Raw genomic sequence first — 24,200 nt, 5'->3', positions numbered from 1 at the left:
AGGGTCTCGTCCCTGCAAACTCGGCTCTATTTCCGGACCATAGCAGCTATTTCTATCGAAGTTTACAAGATCGTTTAATTCACGACGATTGTGGTGAGTTCGATAGATTCGCGCTGACGTCAAAAACACAATGTTATGATTGATTTTTTTATCCAAATATTGATAGCAATTTGCAAGATCATTAAGTTCCTCTTTGAAAATAACAATAAATGATATGCTTAATTCATCCAAAAAGCACTAATTATAAATTCTAAAAATTTAACGAACACACATATTAAACAAAATAAAATGCAAATATTGATTTTTTATTTATAACCATATTTCTAAATCAATTTGTCTCCTTACAATCGAACATTCGGTATTTTTGCAAAGAATCATTTTTTCACGCCAAAAAAATTATTTTTGAATGACAAGATAAAAGAAGGAAAAATTTGTTTTTAATGACGCAATAGAAAGACATCACGTGTCTTTGTAGTAGAGCCGCTACGGTATGAAATGTGGCCGGAGACCGTCATTTTGTTTAAAACGAAATCCTGGTCAGCTGCCAGGATCATATTCACAGAGCCGAGAAAAAGAGAGATTCCGGTCAACTTTTCGCATACGTTGAACCGAAGAAAACTGCGCGGTTTTCTCCACACCAAGGTAATCTTAGAGAATCGCAGGCGATATCGACATATGGAACCCAATAGCTTGTATTTTCGCATTAAAATTTTTGCATTCTTCTCGAAAAAAAAAAAAAAAAAAAGCCCTCTCTTCACTATGTATATGTTTCATACATTTAAAATATTTTTAAATAATAGTTTGTGTGTATTTTGTTGCTTACGTATTTTAAGATTTCGGAGAATTTTAAAAATAAATTTTAAATAAAAATGTACTCTTGGAGAGATGTGATAGATGATAGCGCAAAAAATAGTTTCCTCTTATTACTGATGCGCTCGTGCAAAAATTCATTATTACGCAAGATCGATAAATGTTATTTTAAATTTTTACGCGATTAGATTAGATCTGATATCGCCAAGTAATATCAAATGAATCGTGAAACTTTCTCGCGTGTAAAAATTTCCAACAGCTATTTGTCATTAACATCATCCTCTTCGCGATATCGTGTTGTTAACTGCTTATTGTATATTACACTTAACTTTATAACTTTATTAAAACTAAATCACAACGGCAACTCTCTTGTAATCGTGAAACGAAGAAACTTACCGCGAACGAAAAAGCAATTTTAACCGCGATGGGAAAGAAAAATATTTTTAAGAGACGCGAGGTTACGACTTCTTTATAACTCTGCTATCAACGTTACTGTCAATAATAATAGCCTTTATACTGCACGCCGATACAATGGAATTTTTCTACCAATATTTATTTTCGCTTTATAACATCCGCCAAACATCAACCATTTTTCCAGCAGTCTCGACCATTCGAAATACATAGATTACAATTTTGAAACAAAAAAATTTTCATTTAATTATACCATAATAATATGTCTATGAAATGGTGTTTAGCTTATTCTCGAAAGATATTAAAAACAGTTAAAGACGAAATAGTGAAATAGTTTCTCTCTTACTTTGTTATATAATTTTAATTTTAATTTAACTTTATTGTATATATTAAAGTTTTTTCCTATAATATAATAACAAAATTATATTTGGTCATCACTGTGTGTTGTTTGTGATATCACGCATGATTTAGCAAGCGTCATTCGTTACATCTGCTTTAATTAGCTGATAATTATGGCAATTGGTGCACGGAAAATTCATGATATCGCGTGTAATCGTCGAGTTTGTTTATATTATGCCGCTCTCTTTCTCTGAGATCGATAAAACGCGTAATCGATCCGCGGCTTCCAATTAATCGACGACACTATCCGATTTCCATGTATCGCGTATCACGTCATTATTGACGATCGAATTGGCTCAGAGAGAAATCGGAGTGCCTCGCATTTCGCTCACACGCTCGCAGGTATTGTAATAAAATGCGCCACGAAACCCACGCATACAAGATAATTTTGGCCGTGAGGTAATACGCTAATAACTATTTTTATTGCTGTTTTTTATTTACGCAAATCAAACGCAAAACAAATTCCGATTATAAAAGTTAAAAACAATTGCGTGTGCTTAACGCACGAAAAAAATTTTACCGCGTTTTTATTCTTCCCATCGCGGCAAATCCTTCCCCTTAATCTTTCTCCCCTCCCCTCTCCCGCATGCTTTCGAGATATCAAAGTCACCCTGCGCATAATTTTCTTCTTATCTTATCACGTAATAATGCAGAGACTGATTCGTTGTGCTTATTTATTCTATTCTATTCTTATCTAGACTGTATTGCGCTAACGGGATGAAAATTTAATTCGCTCTCTATATTTCATTACGAGAAATTCTTATAATTAGATAAGCTAAAAATTATGTAACGCATGAGAAAATTAAAGATAATTAAAAATTAAAGATAATAAAGAGATAATGTCCATTTTGAGAAAAATTTATGAATACAATAAATGTATTTTCTTAATAATCTTTGGCCATTATTTTATGCAACTGTTTGCAAAATTGCATATTGATTTCTCCCAAGATAGTATGTGTAAATATCTTTGTTTCATTATTATTTATTATTATTTATTATTCATTATTATTTATTTCATCCATTTATGCTTTAAATTAAAGTTAAAAAACTCGATACCGTACGATGCGTAATCCAGAATTTATTTTTGCTACATGTTATAACTTTTTATACACCTACAAATCTACATAAAAATTAAATACACTTATTATATTCTTCATATACAATATCTTTGTATAATTATTAAAATACTTAATTCCTATACTTACTAAAATAAAAAAAAAAAAAAGGTAAACCCAAACATAACTTGTCAAAACTTTATCTCTAAGATATATACGCGTTTTCTTTTATACTACTTGCCAAACTAAAATTGAAGAAGTTGCTTATAACTTTGGCTCGATTTTTAAGCAGCGTGCCAGAAATAACAACGCTAAGAAGTATAAGAGGTCATTTAAGCAACACGTGAACAGAGTATAATTGAATGCCTTCCGTCATGAGCTAACACCAGCTGAAATCAAAATGTTCGACGATGCGATTTGCACCTATCAACGTACATGCGCATGATTTGTCGACATTTCAGAATAGCAGACGTGAACTTATTAATCGATCCGACCTAATTAATGCGTTACATATGACGTTAAGAACTGACGAATGTGCAATTTGTCTTACAGGTCAGCACATTTATCGTCCCGTGTCACATAAATTCTAGAAATTTTTGCAGACTCTTTTAATTTATAATATATGGCGGTTAATATGGAGCTTTTTACGTGTGATTGATGCAAAAATTAAATCGTTAATTATTAATAATTCTTTACATTTTACGACAAAAAACTTATTTAGATGCTGCTGGACATATTTTAAATGCGTACAATTTTTTGTTTAAAGTCGCATTTGCAATTTTTATTTGTCTCGTTTGAAAAGTTGAACAAAAATTTGCGACTGTCGCAATATGTTGTTAAAGTGTGTTGACGTAGCGGAAATTTTTATTCGCTAATGAAAAGCTATTTCATTCTGTTAGCTTGACATTATTAACAGTACTTAGTTTATCACCGAGAAACTCGATTGTCTGGTCGTTTTGCTGTCGATTAAGGTACGAATAATATATTCATATTGCATCGACTGTATAATCAATGCGTATTGCGTTATCGATTAGATGCGATTGAGAGGACGGTTTTGGAGCCCGTTCAAAACGATCGACTGAGATAGATAAAGCGAACACAGAACTACCTATAGCATTACGAATATTCACGAGATATCCAGCAGCTCGATTGTGTTTGCATATATCAGTCTGTAAATCTTCAGAAAAAAACTGCAAATCGGGTAAAAATCTTTCATTAAATTAGTCTCATTAAAGGAACTTGTTTTAACCACCGGTTTGTAGCTGTACTTGCCATCGTTTTCTTTAAAACAACTGAGATTTTTGATAAAAATTTCTTCAATATTATCACACATGTTAATTGCAAGAATATTCTTCTAAAAACAAATACTATAATTTTTTTATTAAATTTTTCAGCTTTATAAAATGTTAATCAAATTTTTCAGCGCAGGCGTAAAATTTTTTCGGTATTGCTACTGTATATACATATGTTGTTTAAAACATTTCTAAGTAAGTACAATATATTTTAAATTTTTTATTTATTTTTTTTTTTTCGATATCTTGCATAAAATTATGAACTTCATGGAATATAACATAGTTAAAATCGCGATAAAATATGACGATGACATTTCTCAATTAATCTTTCACATAATATAATATTATCTATTTGTATGCGCGGATTTCTCGTCAATTGAAATTGCAGTTTTATATTGTATAATGTGTCAGCCATTTTTAAAAAAGTCGAAGAGACTTTTGGACGCAGACCAAGCTCAGACTGCGGAGACAATGAAATATTCATGCACACGATGCAATATTCACGGACGCTGCTCGTCTCAACGTCGGAGGCGATGACGCAAGATCTATGAAAACGCATGACCGTGCATAACGCTGATTACCTTAAGCCAATACCCTAAAACGAGGTCTCGATTGATCGAGAACGAAATCTCTCATCTTTTTTTCCTCAACAATTTACCTATTCATCGGTATTTACTTCATCCTTACATCTTTGTTATAAAATGCAGCGTACATCAAATAACTGTTATTTATATAAAATAATTCCATTATTGGGTCAATCAGATTGAGATTCGAGTTGGTTATTATTTTAATTAATTTGTGTGTGTGTGTGTGTGTGTGTGAATATTAACATATATTATCCACCGCATTTATTAAGGATATAAATTATTCGAATACTTTTTATGATAATATACGAACATATTTTAAAATTGATTAAACCAAAGTGTGAAAACGTAAAATAAAAATTTTCTGAAGTTATATATCGTATACGAATGTAGGAGAGCAATGTGTAAGCAAGTAAAAACATTATTAAACTTGATTATACCATTTGATTTTATTGTACAATTTTTATTATATGATTAATATAAATTTTAATATATATGAATGTGTTATGTAAAATTCTTAGAATTTCTTTTTCAGTGAGTTTACTCGATCTGTCAATTTAATGTAGCGTAATTTATATAATTGCACGTAACAAATTTGTTACAAGCGAATTAATTCGTAAAAAAAAAAAAAAGATTAATGTGATGTTAATTTCTACATCTATTATGTATTAGCAGATTTAATTTGTACACGTATAATAAAACTCAATAATATATAAATTCAAAATTCACACACACACACACATTGCTCTCCTATACTTATACAATATGAAACTCTCATATACGGTGTAAAATTTTGCAAATTTCCATTTTGCTCCATTCTCTAAAATTTATTCTCTGTTTTCAATTATCTTCAATACACTCATCATATCATCGTAAAAAAATATTCAAATAATTTAGAATCCTAAATAATAAATGTGATTAATAACTGTTATAATAGAGTTTAATAATTTACCGACGATAATTTGGAAAATTGTAATCATTTGAATAAATTTTAAGTCATTAATAAAACTAACGATCGCAGAATGTAATCAATGCCTTCTTTCAAATTTTTAAACGTTGAACATTATACATACATCGCAAAAATATAATTTTATAAATCACAATCGTGAACTGTCTCACAACTTACGCGTATATTATCATTCTACTCGGCTATTGTATTTTGCATCAATGCAGTATAGTTGGCCAATCTCGCGTGACCACAGTGATCTCGGCAGGAACGATCAATCTTTTGTAGTTGGCGTTTTTTTTTTTTTTTTTTTTTTCCAGAAAAGGAGCACTGTCCTCCCTTAAAAACGATTACCGCATCACGCTTTAACCGTCACATGCCGCTTATGTGAATAAAACAGCAATCTTATCTTTCCAATGCGCACGACACGCTTAGATATTTTACAAGCTAAGATTAATCGCGCTCGCTTGCAATCTCATTTAATTATAATGAAGGATTTTTAATGCACCACTAAATTTATTAATTCTGTAAGTTATTTCCTTAATCATTTCTATCATCTTTTATAAAAGTTGACAAAAAATTTAATGCTAAGTGATAATTATATTATGCAACAAATATATCAAGTAATAATAAATTTTATATAAAATTATAATATTTTTAATCGATTTATTTAAATTTTTATATAATATAATTTAAATTTAAATTCTTAATTTAATTGTATTTAACGTCAATTTATATTTTTTATAATTAGACAAAAACATCCGTAATACATCAATATAATGAAATAAAATATTTAAAGATAGCGGATATTTTTTTCTCTTAATCTAAGAATCGACATCGTTTATAGAATTTTAATACGGTATTAAGTCACTCACATTTCTTTATTTTAAGAAATTTTTTTGCGTAAAATCTCATTAATATCTAGTGAGAAATTTTACGTCGCCTCTTGATTTTATTTTTAGTAAGAGACGCAGAAAGCTGCTATCAATATACTGCGAAGAAAATATAACGGCTATTATATATATCAGACAGGCGACATGTATTAATAATTCATTACGTGCGTAGAATTAAGAAGAGAGAAACTCCTCGGCTTAATTCTCAAAGAGGTGGATTGTTCCGATTTTTCTCGAAGACTCACGACTTCCTGGTCGCTTAACCACCTAATGCACTTCGAAGATTAAATCGACCTTGCACACCGCATATATATTTCTCGTCTTACACATCAAACCTAGAGGCATTCTTTAATTTAATTTTTATTCTTTAATTTTTTATATAATATTAATTTATGTCTTGATTCCCGCAATTATCTTACAATTAAAACTATAAGAATTTAATATCTCTTTAATCAGAAATTTTTTCAAAAAAAAAATTAATTTTAATTCTTCATTTTTATGATATTCAAATAATCATTTTGACGATATTCAAATAATCTCGATAAAACGTAAATTATAAAGAGACATATATATTTAAATTAATGCAAATAAAAAAGAAGATACATTCTTCCGAAAAATGCAGTTGCGTGTAAAGAGAGAGGGGGGGGGGGCGGGAGGGGGGGGGGGGAAGGAAGTGCATTAAGCATGCGTTCAAGTACGCGCGTCAATGGCGAGCGATTTTGCCACAAGGCCAAGGACCGCGAATTTTTATTAACGTCTAAGTACTGCATTGCCTCAATGATACGGAGTAACGAATGAAATTAATTGTGGAGAAGGTCGCGGATATTCTCGCAGTTTTCGCTTACGTTTGCAATCTGACGCCGGCAATTTACAAATTTCTATCGTGACTTTTCCGCTTAAAAGTTAATTCGCACAAACGCAAAAATAATTCAGTCCAAAGCAGCGTCAGTTTAATTTTCGTCGAAATAATTCGTGCATGAAATTCGAATGAAATTCGCGAAAAATTTTGCTAAAATGCGAATAAATTAAAATATCATCTCAATTTGTTATTGCTTTAATATACACAATGAAAATAAATATCGAGAGAAAGAACGTGTATGGTATATGTATATCATCTATTATTATTATAAATATTTAAAAATATATTTAATATTATTATATATATTTACTGTCTCTCTCTGTCTCTCTTTATTTATATATCTATATTATCATTTACTTTATTATTAGTCATGGCAACCGTTAGTTTTGATATGTCGTTAACCACTTATAACTAAAAAAGAAACTAGATACTGGCATTGATATCATAAGTAAATAATTTCTTAATGTTCGTTTGTATTTGAACTTCTGCATTTGCTTACTGCGTTCCGCTTAATCCGAATCGATCATCGATGCGGTTTAATATGCTTTTTGCGTGATTTGGAAGTGATTTACGCGCAATGAAATCGTACCCGCTTGTACATGGAACCAGAAGAAAAATCCTTCATATGCACGCGAATTCGAGAAATGTCTAATTCTCTCGCTGTACGTGCATATAAAATTAACCGAATTTATCGATCCAAGTACGTGCGAAGCGAAACGATAACAATTTATTTATGGATTTATGTATATTTCTTTTAATTATCAATTTATACCAATTTAATTAATCATAATTATCTTGATTTTAATGAAGAACTTTTATAAGCAAAAAACATGTTTAAAAAATAAAATTTTATAATATAAGATATACAGAAAAATATTCAAAATTATATTTAATAGCAAATTAATTATTTTTTTCTATATTTAGCTAGATATGCCAGATATACTGAGAATGCAGCCAAGATGAAATTGCAAGTGCACTAGATTCCTCCATCGAGACTGTCTAAGCGGTCAAAACGCAATCGAGGCGAAGAAACGGACAAAAAGAGTGCCCCGGGTTAAGAAATAATAAGCGAGCGTCGACTCTCTTCCATTGAAGAGATTTTCTCGAATGTAAGTAGAAGAGTCCAATTAGATGGTTAATTGTCGAAGGGCAGACGCGGAAAATTTATTTTGTTTGTGATTTCAATTGGGAATAGTTTACTAAGATAATATGGATCTATCGGTCGGTAAACGAATAATTGTTGGAAATGCAAGCAATATTACGATATCGAGACAGTGCGAGAAAATTAAAACGCGAGTAAGTGTTTAGTTTATATGTGTGCGTAAACTCGACGCAGTTGCAGAGCGTTTTCTGCAAAATACACTTTATAATCTATTTCGCAGTGTAATTAGTCAAGCACATTCATATGTTACTTTTATGTAATTGATAACTCTTGTTGAAAAAATAACGTAAAACTAAAACAATTTTCTCTATTTATACAACAATATTTTTTTTCAAATTTTAGATCGTTTTATTCAAATTTACAACGTGTTAAAATTACTTGAATTCAAAATAGATATAAAAATTTTTAAAGTCGAAATAGTTACAAGATTTAATAAAATCATATTTTATTGAATTATAGTATTCTATTTAAAAATTATTTTCGACATAATAAGAGAAATAAGAAATATTTATTTTTTGCAAGCAAACTCGATTTAGATATCAAATTGATATATAAATATGAAAAATTCTTGTAAGATTTATTTATTTTCGTATTCTAAAATTAGGACGCTTTTATAACCGACTTAGTCCTTCCGTTTTTTATCGAACAGATAAAAAAATCATGTGAGATTTTATGTTGAAAAATCTCATTGTTTCATTTGCAAGAACCACGGACTGACTAAAGGATAATAGGCAGTGCGTTATCCAACGATGCGTGAATAGTCGTTAAGCATGTGAGCATGGTTAAGTCATAATTTATCATGATTTCGCTCCAACAATGTTTTTCACGATTTCAAGAATATCCGTAAAAATTAACATAAACAATAGCGCGTTATGCGAAGATTGAGCACCATAACATTTAATACATTTCTTCGTTATTGCTACGAGATATTTGATGTATTATAAAAATAAGAGTACACGAATATATACATATATTCTGTTCCTTCATTTTAACTTCATTAATTATAAATAATTGATATATAATTTCATCTTTTCGTTATTTAAATCACGCGATCTTACGATTCATGCATTATTACTCAATGTATATTATTAATTCCAATATGAAAATAATATGTGAACTATATTTAAATTGGTAAAAAATTCAAAGCGTGATACTGATATTGAAATGCAAGCGTCGTTAAAAAAAAACAATTACTGCCCATAACAAAACGGTAATTAATAATTCTATCCCTTATCGTTTCAATTTTTAAATAAAATACGTATAAATCGCTCAAAATATTTACAATAGTTTGATAAATAGTCAATAATCAATAATCACGAAAATAATGAAAAATGCCAAGGATTAAAGATCGTCAACCCATGTTAATAAGTAACTTCCCATTATTGCATCTCAATTAGCCATTATCTTGCGACATTACTTTTAAATTATTTATTAACAAAATAGATATATAAAATAAAATATAAAACGGACTAACTTAAGCATTATCGCAAAGTATTTAATAATTATAATCGTTAATGATCGACTTTATTTTAATATTTAACAAAGTGCGTACTATAAACTCGGCGTCTGTATTCTGGTAATTAGTGCGCACGCGATCATGTGTAATTAACCGTATTTTCGCGTGTGAGTGTTGTACGAATTCCTCTTTCATATATGAAGGAGCAGCAACGAGGACTAATAATAGAGGAGAAGAAAGCAATCAAATAATGTGTGACGGTGCAATCACGAGATAAATAATTAATAATTTTTTACACATTTATTATTTATTATTTGTAAAATTAATTGCGTGTATACCTCCCCTCCCCCCCCTCCCTCTCTTCGCGATAGTAAATCACTTTGTATTACTTTGAGTTTTATAACAATTTAAAGCTAGTCAATCATGGTTTAGGTTTAGATAATTGCTCGTTGAAGAAGTAATTTTTTTTAACTTATTTTGCAAACGACAAGTTCGAAAAATTTAAGATATTTCAATAAAAATTTATGAAACAATATGATATATAAAAAAAAAAAAAAAAAAAAAAAACTGACATTGTTAATTTCTTAAAGAATTTTAATTACTTTTCTGCTATATAATTGTAATAAAATTCGTGTTGATACATTTATATAAAAATTTAATATTGTTTAAATCTATTTGCAATCTCTGAACGATTAAGTAACGATTAATGCTGGTATATTTATTTATGATTAGCTATAAATGTTATTAAAAAGTGAAAGTACTTGCGTGTTAAATCAACATTCCTATTTTTAATATAAATTTTCTGTTAATTAATAAAAATAATAAATACGAAATTAGAGCAATAAATTAACAATATTTGATTTGATTTTTCTATCTCTATAAATTCATGTTATTCTTCTATGGCCCGACAGCTACTTTTTCTTGTTTATGTAACATACCGTGCGTGATCTAGTGGTTCTAAAAATAGGAAAAGCGGACCCGTGATCGAAATGAGTTAGACAAATAGACATCATTTGCTTTTGTTGTCGGCGAGTTACGCAAGTTACTCGAGCGACTTCCTTACGTATTTTTGCTGGTTGCCTCATCATGTCAAGAAAATCGTTAAATATCACTCACCAGTCGGGGAACAGCACCAGCGCCTCGGCGAGAATGTCCCGCAGCAGGGTGGTCGCCGGTGGCACGTGTGGCAGAATGACGGGCGCGAAAACGCCGCAAACACCGGCGCTGCGTCCATGTCGAGCCTCGTAACGGCTAAGATAGATCGTCAGGTAGCCGAGTAGATGATAATGCGAGGATGGCAGAGTCAAAAACAATTCCTTCGTCGAGGCGATCCATGAATCGTGATCGTTCGAGTAGCTCTCTGCGTCAAACATTTTCATAGAATTTATTAGAAACGTCGAGAATGAGATAAAAATACACAGAGAGAGAGTAGTGTTCTAAAATTATTTAAATAATAATTAAAATCACGTCTGAAATATATCCGATTTATATGCACCTTGTCTTCACAATAGATCATCTTGTCCTCCAATGAAATATTCTTATCTCGAAAAAGAAATAGAGATACGATTCTTACGAGTGTGTATGCTGATCAGTCTGCCAACGAGGACAGACGGGACGACGGGCTGCGGCAGTTCCTTCAGATACTGACGGAGGAGAGTCGCGGCGGTTGGCGGACATCCGGCTGCCTCCAGATCGGCGTCGCCTCGACGCTCGAAAGCAGCTCTCAGCCGTTCTGCCAGCCGGGGACTACCGCCCGACAGGCGGAACACCGCCGCGCTCTGGAAGCCGTGCACCTCGATATAGCTGCATAGCCGATGCACCACGAACGGCACGCCCGTATCGAGGTACGACTCGATCAGCTCCAGCCGGGTGCCGAAGATCCTGCTGGAGCTGGCACCGCGGCCGAGCAGCGAGCCCGCCAGGACGCGCTTCACGCGTGCGAGACGGGACTCGTCCTGAAACAGGAGAGGTGGGATTCGTTAGGCCGCCTGGGCCTAGCGTGTTTTCATTCCATATACATAATAAAAACAAAAGTATTTAAAATCTAAACTATTATTTTCTTATAATTAAACGAATGCCATATAAACGATGCTCTGCAAACGGTATTTTAATCATTAAAATCGCACGAATATGCAATTAAGGATACTCTAAAAAATTTCAAATAATTTTAAAATATAATTATATATATGTATATATATATTGAAAATATATAGCATTATAATATTTGAGGTATAAAGTATAAAATATTATTGGGAATGTAAAATTTCTTAGAAGAGGAATACTTGTATGCACGTGAAAATAAATTATGGAACAAATTATAAAAAATGTATGTATACAATGTTTTAAGTGTAAATAGTTTGATAAAATGATAAGTTCTTACTTATTTTTTTCTTATTATTTGATAATTAATTATACATTAAATAAATATTAATTATCTGTCTTTCTGCCTATTTATTTAAATATACTTTATACACCAAGTATTAAACAATAATTGATATCTCTGATATTTGCACGACATTTATACGAGTCGTATAATTAAAAATGGAATGACGAGAACGAGAAAGCTTAATTGAGGTACAGTCCGGATCTAACAACTGGAAAGGCAATGATCGACAAAGTGGAGTAACAAGATAGATATAGATTCTACATTCTCGTCCAAACCAGAAGGTTTCTATAACCGTATCTAAAATGTAGAACGGCAACTACTATTGTCTCTATCTATTAAGATAGCAATAATCATTGTAGATAGAAATTTCAATACAGTAGTTCTTCTCTTATCGCTTATATAGAAAATAGAAATAGATTAACATAAAAGCGCAATATATAGGTAAAAAGCCACGGAAATTACTATCGAGTAAAAATTTACATGCCGTTATTCTCCTAATACACATTAATATTGCAAATTAATAATATTTAATTTTATATATTTTAATTTCTGAAATTCATTATTTATTAAAAAAGATACAGGGTGTCCCCAATTTAAATGGCAAAACTCTTTTCGACACGGTTGCCGAAGTAAAACATAGTTATTGTATATTGAAACATAAGATTGAGATACTTTGCGTTAATCGTGGAGTTGCAAGTGTCAAAGAAAGATTACCTTATCATGTGCTTGACGAGAGCGCGTGGGGCTTGTTGAAGATCCATGATGATGATGGTGATGGTGGTGGTGGTGATGATGATGATGTTCTTGCTGAGGACGTCTCATCCCACTTTGTCTGTACTGCGACCCACCGCCGCACTGACAAAAGCGACGAGTACACTTGTTGTAAATCGCATGATATACATCAATATGCAAGCCGATAGCCATACAAAACTTCGTCATTCACTCTATCATCATTCTTACCTCCGAGTAATATCTCCGATCGCGGTTTATATCGCGGATAAATCAGAAAAGAGAGACACCGGCAAAAAAAAAAAACGCTACACTCTTTCTAGTAATAAAGGAGAGAAAACATAATTTTTTATAATAGAAAAAAATGCATTAATTTTGTAGAAAAAATCAGGAATTAAAAAAGATTTAAAGAAAGAAAAAAACTTATTTCGCTTATTTATATTGGAGAAGTGAAGGAAAAGCAAACATAAATATATAATAAATATTAATTTAAGTAAAAAAGATATATATATACATTTAAATATTTTAAATAATTATATATAATATTATATAAAAATTATATATAATATTATATTAATTCAATATATATAATATTTTAAATAATATATATTTTAGAACATTTTAAATAGCTATATATATTTCAAATATAGGAACAACATTAAAAAAAAAAAAAAAAAAAAAAAAAAAAAAAAAAAAAAAAAAAACCCGGTTTCTTTTAATAAAGAATTGAATGTGTCATATTGGTTTCACGCCGTGTCATTTGCACGATTATGCTGGAGAATAAATAGCATGCCAGTGTATCGACATTGACAGAACAATCGTAAAGTAATTTCAATATTTTCGCAAGCGCACGATTGATGAGCGTCGCGCGGCGAGAAACGCGCATTTCATAACATAGGAAAAGCTTCTTTCGAATAGATCGATTAATTGTGAAATGTCGTCGTCCTCGCTTCATCAATATCATTTATTATGATAAAAATAAAAGATGCGTCGACAAATTTTTGTGCCGCTGAAAAATATAAAGCGTATATTAATAAGCGTGCAAAAAATTATAATATATTCCTCAGAAATAATATCCTGAAACTTTGTGAAAAAAATATTGTAGCTCCGACGTAGCTGCTCTGTTTGATTTAATTATTACACATTATTGCGAAGCGATATAATTTTAATATAATTTCTTTGAGTTATTTTATTCTATTTATTATGACTCGTAAGAAATCGCTCATCGGAAACGAAGGGGAATTTAGCAACTATCGATTCTCCTAAATAGATAATTGCAAATCTTTTGCGAATTTCACTTAAGCGACACAAATCGTTCGCAAAAATAACTCGCTGATCCCTGCCCTCTTCATTGCACCGATAACCGATATACGATCAATCACATACACAATTTACCTTGTCACCCATTCTTGCAGGAGAGAAAGGTACGCAATTTCAGGGAATTATTATGAGACGGTTGATGAATGATCGCCGATGATGCTGGCTCGCGACTGATCGCAGCGGACAGGCAAATTTCACGCCAATAAGATTATTCATACATCAAAATTGTGCCAAAATTTCGTGGTTACGTAATCGAGAAGCCAGGTGCGTCAAGATTCTTATGTGTTCTTAATATAAATACGCGACTTCTTAAACTATTATTGCCGATACGACGAATTCACGACGCAAATCGAAAAATTACTGTGAATTGCGGAAGTAATACTTCTATAATCTACGACGTTTGGATATTTTCCATTAACGGATAATAATTCGATTATTCAAATATACTTTATATGTCTAAGTTAATTAAAATCATATTTTGCCTTTTTATATATTGATTTATAATAAATCAATTAAAGCTACTAATTTATTAATAATTGTATCCGTCTAATTAATATCGTTTTTATCAAGCATCCCGGAGTTATCACGCGTGTTATTATACAAGAATTTTTAAAGAGAAGATACTCACAATACACTCTCTCGCGGCTCTCCACAGGTTGGTGTATACCGAGCTCAGCGTAGCAGCTGTCTCGTCCTGCTCTTCCCTCCTTCCTTCCCTTCGTTCTTCTTCTGGATTCGCCGTATATATTGATGATGTCGTCTCTTCCAAATTATGATCGTGTTCCTTCGATCCGGCCGATTTGCGCGACCCGGATCACGAATTTATATACCGAATGTCGCGAGTAACCCGAGTACCGAACGCGATACCGTATATACACACTTGCTCGTCTGAGATTCGTCTATTTCGTTTAAAGGGATTTTAATCTATCTCGACATCATAAAAAAGAGAAATCGTTCTTGTTCGTCTATGTAATTGGAGGACAAGGAACGATTCGTGGAGATGCGATGTATGCGTATGTGGTGTGTATGCGTATGTGAGTACGTGCGACAGGACGAGAAAGATTCTCACAGCAGAGAGAGAGAGATATATATGTATATATAGAAGGGCCGTCGAAAAAGAAGAAGTCCTTTTTGCATGCGCGTGAAAATTTCGTACGACCGTGTCGTCTGTTTTTCTTTTTAATTTTATTTTTACAACGACGGCGACGGCAACGACAACGCCGTTGAGCGGAGATCGTGCGATTCGACCAGTAGTTCTGGGTTCATGTCTCTATCACGGCACATCGCACGGAGCCCTTTCTCTAAGGCGAAGGGCACTGCCTATGGCTGCTTCAGGAAGTGAGTCGACACCAGCCGTAGCGTAAGCATCGAGGGTCGGAGCCGAGGGATGAGGTCTAGGTCACCACTCCGCCCCTGGCCCTGACATGGTCTATGTAGCTCCTGCTCGGGCCCTTACTGCACTCTGAAAGCACAAAACAGGTTCTTAGGGATTCATCATTAACCGCCGGGGTGAGATATTTCGAGCGCTGATACAAAGCGTGTGTCTAGATTTTCTTTTGTATTCAATCCGGGGTATTTTTCGGACAGTGAATACGTGTATCTATTAAAAATTAAATAATAATTTGTATGACACAAAAAAGTTGATTTTTTGAACTATATAAGTTTGTTTTTTTAATAAAAAGTAATTTTTTTTTTTGATAAGGAAATGGATATCGACTTGTATCAAATCTGAGAAAAAGATGATTCAATGAAATATTGCATTTTATAGATTGATTTTTGTCAAAAAAATCTAATTATTTATACTAATTATTTCTTTATATTTATTTATATGTTTACAAGCTGAGAACCTATTATATATGTCAAATAATAGCTCTATTATATGTGTATAGATATTCGAGTACATGGAAAATAAAGTATATCTTTTAATTTTATTCGCATAGAAAATACTCGATCCGATTTTAATATGATTTTTGATTCTCTCTTTCTGCGTGTGTTAGCTTGATATCGACGCATTTAGCGTACGAGTTATAATAAGTTATTGATGTGATATATATTTAAAATCATTTCCGCCTATATATAAAGCTTCCGAGCTTTTTACACGCACAGTATATAGCATATGTATTATTACATTATTTGATATATATAATAGGTTATTAACTTGTTAATATGTATAAATAATTAAAAGTTTTTTTCGATAACAATCAATCTATAAAATGCAATATTTCATTGAATAATCTTTTTCTCAAGTACGATACAAGTTGATATTTCTTATAGAAAAGATTATTTCGTATTAAAAAAAAAATATATATATATATATATATTATATTGTTAAAAAAATCAATTTTTTGTGTCTTATAAATTATTATTTTAAATTATTATTATCGTAAATTAATAAAATGCTACATATTGTAAGAATTACATGATTCTTCGCGACGTGGAAGCCATAGAATCGCGTACCTAATCCTAAACCGGGTGCATAATACGATTCTATTTAATTATAATGATTCATTTAGCGTGCTCAGTTCTGTCCGTTTTTCACGGAGTGTGACCGTTTGAAAAATATTATTGTAATCGCAACAAATTCGAGAAATGTGTCTTATCGATTTCCGTTTGTAAAGCATTTTGCCGCAACGTGAAATGTGTCCGAAGAGATTTATCATAAATATATTATTGCTTTAATAAACCAAATATTGAAAAATTTTAAACATTTATATATGATATCAGCAGCAAAATAATAATCAATGCATTTGTATATCAAAAATAATAATCAATGTATTTATATGTCATAAAAGGCTTCAAAACGAATCGCGCGTCTATCAAATTTATATCTTTGATTCATTAATATTTTTGATTTATTAATATTTGCGAAGTGAGAATCTCGTGGACATATAGATTTTTTAGAGACATTACACGACGATGAGTCGAAGTTAATGTATTTTACGACAGAAGAGTATATAATTAATCGTGGTTATCAGATTTGGCGATACATGCGACAGCTATGAATTAATTAATGCTTATTCACGAATTTAATCCATTAATTAATATCTATCATTTGTCTATTTGCAACACTTGTCATTGTAATAGCCTGATAACAACTATGTTTTGTTTAATACACCACTTGTTTCTGATATCATGAAATGCAGCGAGTTATGCAATACAGATGTAATTTGCAAAATTTCTACTCTAGATGACGTGTACTCTAGAAACGTGTATATCTACAATAATATCATTCCAATTCTATTAAAATACACTGTTAACTTAAGCCATATAATTTACAAAAAATATAAGAAATTATTATTATAATTAAAATTATTATTTTGTTATTATTAAAGTATAACAATATGTATCATATATACATTATGATATGAAACATTTAAAAGAAAAATTACGTCTGAAAGGTTCTTAACAAACTTCTCGAAACCTTGAGTTACTGTATTTTTAAATTAAATCATTCGTAACTGCTTTAAAGGAATCTAAAACTCATCTCCTTTTATCAAGATTTTCGGAAAGATTAATTTACTTGACTCTCGAAATAAACTACTCATATTACGATCATTTCTTTTCCGGCAATGCTGAAACACGACACATTTTACAGAGCTTGAATCAAATAAGAATGAAACTCGCGTAATCCGCTTGATTTTTTACGAATTTAAGGGAGTATACCCGTTTGAAACCTCGAAAAATGAGTACATTTTTCTAAATTTTTTTTGCAGCGCAACGACTTGATAAAAATTTTCATTTTTTTTTCACGATATTAATACAATATTATTAACCACACAAATCAAAATTTTCAGCTTAAAAAATTTTTTTTTTTGAAAGTTATGGGAATATTCGCGGAGTTCCTACAAATTTTAGGTGACTGCACGGTGTGCATGAAAGCATTCGTAGATCATGTCTGAAATAAAAAATCCGAGATTTTTTTCTTTTTAAACATTGTAATAGCTATCTGTTATTAAAACGTTTTTTCAAAATTTCGAAAAATAAAAAAATTGCGGCCTGTTGAAAAAAAAGTCCATCTTCTTTTATAATAAAAAAAAAAGAAAGAAAGAAATGGGGAAACGGATTTAAAATAGACTTCGTTGGCAGATGCGGGATCTTATTAAAAACTCGCATGTAAAATTTGAAGTCAATCCGTCGAATGTAGCCCGAATTTTCATGCACACCCTGCCTGAAAACATAAATCTGCAGATATCCGCGTAACTTTAGAAAAAAAAATTTCTTTTTAGACTCAAAATTTTTATTTAAGTAGTTAATAATATTATATTAATATTGTAAGAAAATTAATAATTTTTATCAAATCGTATAGCGCTGTAAAAAAATCTAAAAAAATGTATTTATTTTTCGAGATTTCGAACGGTTATGCCCCCTTAAAACATTTAGCACTTTGAATCGTTACACACAAAACGGTATATAATATTGCATTACGTGCTGCACATATTCGATGGCTTCAACAGTGTTATTGAATCGTTTAATGGCCCATTTGAATAATGTTCAGAGTTCATTTCTTAAAACAACAAATATTGACAGAAATGCGCAATCTACAAATTGCCCGCGAATTTTATATAATCGGCATGTGATATACAAAAGCGTTCACGAGGTGCAGGAAAGATATGAAAACACAAAAAGGATTACGTCACTCTTCGTCAAAAAGAGTTACGCCAACGTTCTATATCTCTATGCATTGAACTGCACCTGTTCGATGCACAAATCCGTAAAACGCGTTTATATAATTTTTCATTTAATCCAGCGACACTGCACTCGTATCCGTAAATAGTGTAGAGTTAGCAAAATGTGATCGTTTGTCTCTACGTTTACGTTAAATATCAAATATCGTTAACAAACAAGACAAGACAAATAAAACTAATTCAAAGACGCAGCGAAAATAAATAATGTCTCTGCAAATAATCAAGTTGCAGAATCAAAGAACCGCAGAAATCGCTAAATCAGTAAATATGAAAGGAACGTAGAGACTGACTCGCAATTAATTAAAAAAAAAGAGAGAGAGAGAGAGAGAGAGAGAGAGAGAAAATAAAATTTATTTTTTAGAAAATCTTATTTTAAGACACTAAAATCTAAGACGCTCCGGTATTTTCCACATAAATTCGTTAGTCCTTTAAATAAAAATAAATATTTATCGAAAAATATTAGTCCTGTGTATTTTCATAATTTCATAATTAATATACAAGTTTCGTCGATAAATAATGAAAACGTTCATTCTCGAGGCCCGCTCGAGAACACACTGACCTAATGCACTTATAATTAGTGTAACGGAAAGATTCGCTCGTGACCGATCAATTCGCTCGTCGCAGGATATCGTGCGTGCGAGACTCGGCGGTGCAGCGTTCGTGCATTGTCTGCGATCGATATTTCCCGCGAGGGTAAATGGAATGAGCGTTTAATTTCGTACAACGGAAAAGCTCGCCGATCTACCATCTTAATGACGTGCCGATCAAATGAAAGGCACCTGTTCACGAAACATCGCGATGTATTATTGAACGCAGCCCACGCATTTCTGTTCTGAAAGACGGTAGTATCATAAATATAATATCCCTCGCCTTTATCTCTTTACGAAAAATACCAGAATAATATGAGATGCGAAAAGTAAGAAGTAAAATATGTATTAAAGAAAGAGCTTATACATATTATTATGTGTTTTGTAATATAACATATTATAATTCAGAGCTGGAATGATTTATCACTTTATGAAGCAAATCTTGCAAATTATAAAAAAAAGAAGAAATGAATTGACAAGTGATAAGCATTTCAAGCAAAATTTTGCAAATGTCGGAAATAAAATGTTAAAGTAAACCCTGTGTGTAAAGTACGGAAAATGAGAGAGATCTTTTAAGCAGATTTATTTTGCTAATTATAGACATATTAATATTTCATTTTAATATTCCGGGTATATCCCTCGTATAATATATTACGCTATCTTTTATTTCATTTCTATTTGAAGCTTTTATATATATATTTGAAATATTTCTATTTTTTTTTCTCCGCGCTCTTTTTATATCTTATATCCTCATATCACGTTTTTATAGTTCATTGTGCCTCGACCTTTGCACCTGCGCCTCGGTGGAGGGTGCAGGAAAGCGCGTTGCGCTTAGCAACAACCGCACGTTTTTATGTAACCATCGGAAAGAAACCGAATTCTGACAAAGCGTCGAGAACGTGTCCGTTGTCACGCTTTTATATATTTTTTAATGCAATTTTTTTTGTGCATAAAAAAAAATAAATAAATCTCTGATATAAATTTCGTTCTCTCTCACGTTAAATAAAATATACTAAGACTTGATATCTATCCCTCTAGACTCTAGACGATATATCCTATAGTCCTTATGCGACTCTTAATAGACGTTATATCGAGGTTACTTATACTAATAATTTCAATACACCGACATAATTATCCGCGACTAATTCCGCTCGCGCGTTATATTTAGCTCTAGTTTTGCCAAACTACGCAACACGATAATAATGTACAGGAGTTTCTTCTCCTTTCTCGATCTCAAGGATATACGGATTGATTTATTTTTGATTCAATCACAAACACTCGCGACGCCATCTGATAATTCGACCATCAAGATCTAATTACGGCGGATTCATAAAAAAAATTTCGGATTTTATCTAGAGAAATTAGATTTATTTACATTATATGTAATTCGATATATCTGAATTTTATTTCTTAAAAAAAAAAAAAAAAAAAGTTTAAGAAAAATTTTTATTTAGAAAAATAGTTTTTATAGATTATAGCTTTCTATATATGCACTATATATGTTATAACTTTACAGCTTGCTTATATATTATGCACAGTTCGATGCGTAATATCGTCAAAAGAGCATGAAAATGCAGAAGAATATGCTAAATGCAGTTAATCCAATTTCAAATCTGCATAGTTTGCATAACCAAAGTAATTTTTCTGCACTTAACATGAATTTCGACATTTTGCGCAGTTATCGATATCGAATTGTTACTCGCACTTAATAAGATTGAATTAATTTTCGGGGAAAATGCATTTATGCAAACTAAATGATTCACTCAATCGGCAGCGAAAAAAAAATCATTAATTTTGATTAAAGCTAAATATTAATGCTGATAATTTAACGAAACGCGCGCTGCGACATTCGATCGACGTAATAAACAGGAATTGCGTAGAAACATTGAGAATATCGCTCTGCGATAAAATCTAATTTATTCGAAGAATTTTGTAGATTAATTTTGAAATATAGATCTTTCAAAATATAAAAATTAACAAATTTGATGATAGAGTGTGCGCTTACAATTTTCGCGAATATAAGGTATCCCATAAAAAAAGTCAATAATTTAGAGAACAATATTTTCGAAACAGTTTGATAGCATCGTTTGAAAATACCCAAGCACTGTGAATAATAAAAAAAGAAATAAAAACGTGGCACCATTTACTATTTACGGTTTTGAACTCACCATTTTATACACACACATATCATGTGTATATATATATAGCTATAGAAACAACACATTCCTCAAACTTATAAAATTTTAAAAATTCCACAATAATCAATCGTAAATTCGTTCACAGAAATCTTTTGTTATTTGCGAAACACGACCGATCATCCATTAAAATATCGAACTTTCCTATCGGGACACTCTATAAGACAATTAATTTTAAACGACGAATGGATACGAGATACAGAAAGTGATTCGCAGAGCAGCGTCGAATCGAGGACGAGGTTTCGACGGAGATACACTCGCGGCGGATGTCAACGCGCGAGTTATGTCAATGTCGATCGTACCTGATGATACGCGAGACGAGAGAAGTCATGACGATTGACGGGAAAGGGTAGAGGCTGATCGCGACACAGACGCCACACAAGTGAGACTGAGTCTCCGCCGCGGTACTCGGTAAGCCCTCTCTCTCCGTCTGTCGTCCTTCATCACCGCCCTCCTCCTCCTCGCAACCCTTCTCCTCGCGACCCTCCGCTTCGCAACCCCTGATCGCCTCACTAGCGCCGAACACGCCGCCTCCCCCGACCGACAACGGGAATTGAGGGAATTCTCGAATTTCGCGTCGGCTCCTGAACGAGTACGACCGAATTTTCTGGATTCTTCAAATTCGTAGTCGATCCCTGGATGGGTTCTTTTTAACACGTTACAAATATCAGGAGATTTGGAAAGAGAGAGAGAGAGAGAGAGAGAGAGAGAGGGGGGGGGGGGGAGAGAGCGAAACAGAAATTGGTCCAGGATCGCAAAATCAAAATCGACATTAAAAAGCTTTAAAGAGAATAGAATATATTATAATTGATTTAATTAATATATTTATAATTGATAAAAAATCGCAGAATCAAAAAAATAAGATAATAGCAGAAATTAATTGATGCATACATAAATTTGAAAGCTTTTGATATTTGTCAAAGAAATTCCAAAATTCGAAGACAAAACAGTTCGTCAACTGAGTTAGCGTATTTCTACATTTAAAACAATAATTTAATCAGTAATATAAATTTTGGATACTGATAATTAAAGCATAGATGCGATGGGGAAAAAAAAAAAACCGGCGAAATACACTTATTCAATTGCGATAGTTTGCTATTAGATGTTACATTTGACGAGAAAGAAATTTTTAAGATTCTAATGATGATTAGTTTCGCTATTAATACGGAGATCTGCCCCCCCCCCCCCCTAATCTGGTTACTACACAAATAATCAACTCCCTCCTATATAAAATAACATAATATAAAATAATATTTAAAATGAAACAATGAGAGAAATATGAGATATTTACGATACTATAGTGTCAAAATAGCTTGCACAATACATACATATTTAAACCGTAGTATCACTTATTTTTTTACGCTCTCAATTCTCCTTTTAATCCCGACACTATCTATTTCAGTCTACCATATAAAAATGTATGCCATTACCATAAAAATATATAAAAACACTAGAAAACGACATGCAATTTCCATCCTATCTCCGTCTTTCTTCCCCCCCCTTCCCCCTCTCTCTCTTTTTCTCTCCTTGTTTTTCTCCATCTTTTTCTCGATATCGTATATATTCCCCGACCATCTCTCTCTCTCTCTCTCTCTCTCTCTCTCTTTTCGTTTTCCCCGTCGCCAGCATCCCCTCCATTCGGCCTTCCTCCAAACTTATCCCCTCCATCGTATACAACCCCCTTGATAGCAGAGATCGCGTGCACGAGGGCGCATGCACTACCCTCGAGGAATCAATAGACTGTCCCGGTCACGTGAATCGCGAGCTGGCGGAGGACAGACGAACGGGAAGAACGAGAGAGGGAGATCGAGGATCTAAGCGAGCCTAGGAGGGATTGAGGACGAGAACCGAGAAAGGGAGGGGAGGAAACAGCGGCTGGTCGCAGAGGGTTGCCAGAGAGAAAGAGAGAGGGTTTGTTGACGATTATACAACGCGCGTATGTGAGTAAACAGCGACACGAGTTCGTCCGATGGAAATGCATAATGTAAGCACCTCCTTATTGCGGAATGGACGAAAAGGGCATGCGAGGGGATGGATGGGCAATGGAATGATGATTATTGAGCACCATCTCCGTGACGGGAGGTCTAGGGATATCTCGAGACACGGCGTTTATCTCCTCCCCCCCCCCCAACCCCACCCCCCGCTGATGCACTAATGGGGGAGATCGAAATGCGCATTCGAAATTCGCAATCGTCATCACAATTTCGAGAATACGTACATGATATAAATATTTGAAATAATTATATCTCGCGCGTTTTTGTATGAGCACCTTTTTATATATTTATCGTTCTTTATTTCTGTCCATTTTTAATTATTCCTACAAATAATTAATATATTTACGTTTCAAATATTTTCGATTAATATCCTGTATTTTATGTTTGAAATATTTCTACATACATATACGATTACTTTGTATAAATATATATAGAGC

The 24,200-nt window shown here is 32.4% G+C and overlaps 1 protein-coding gene across 2 annotated transcripts in view; it reads right to left on the bottom strand.

The window, feature by feature from the left end:
- LOC138939728 (protein FAM13A) overlaps window positions 1-15,114 on the bottom strand; it is a 33,785-nt gene extending 18,671 nt beyond the window's left edge. The window contains exons 1-4 of one of the 2 annotated variants that reach the window (XM_070307833.1): window positions 14,931-15,114; window positions 12,968-13,108; window positions 11,441-11,822; window positions 10,984-11,227 (exon numbers count right to left, since the gene is read on the bottom strand). In XM_070307833.1, the coding sequence (XP_070163934.1) occupies window positions 10,984-11,227; window positions 11,441-11,822; window positions 12,968-13,075 (734 nt within the window). In that variant the 5' untranslated portion in view covers window positions 13,076-13,108; window positions 14,931-15,114. Of the gene's footprint in view, window positions 1-10,983; window positions 11,228-11,440; window positions 11,823-12,967; window positions 13,109-14,377; window positions 14,457-14,930 lie in introns of those variants that run through there. The other variant, XM_070307822.1, reaches the window with a different exon arrangement.
- Window positions 15,115-24,200: the final 9,086 nt, after the last annotated feature.

Source organism: Polyergus mexicanus, unplaced genomic scaffold (genome assembly GCF_030449975.1).
Source record: "Polyergus mexicanus isolate NDT 795.1 unplaced genomic scaffold, iyPolMexi1.0 SCAF_2, whole genome shotgun sequence".
Taxonomy (NCBI): Eukaryota; Metazoa; Arthropoda; class Insecta; order Hymenoptera; family Formicidae; genus Polyergus; species Polyergus mexicanus.
The sequence above is the reverse complement of the archived record's forward strand: the minus strand, read 5'-3'. Positions and strand labels throughout refer to the sequence as shown.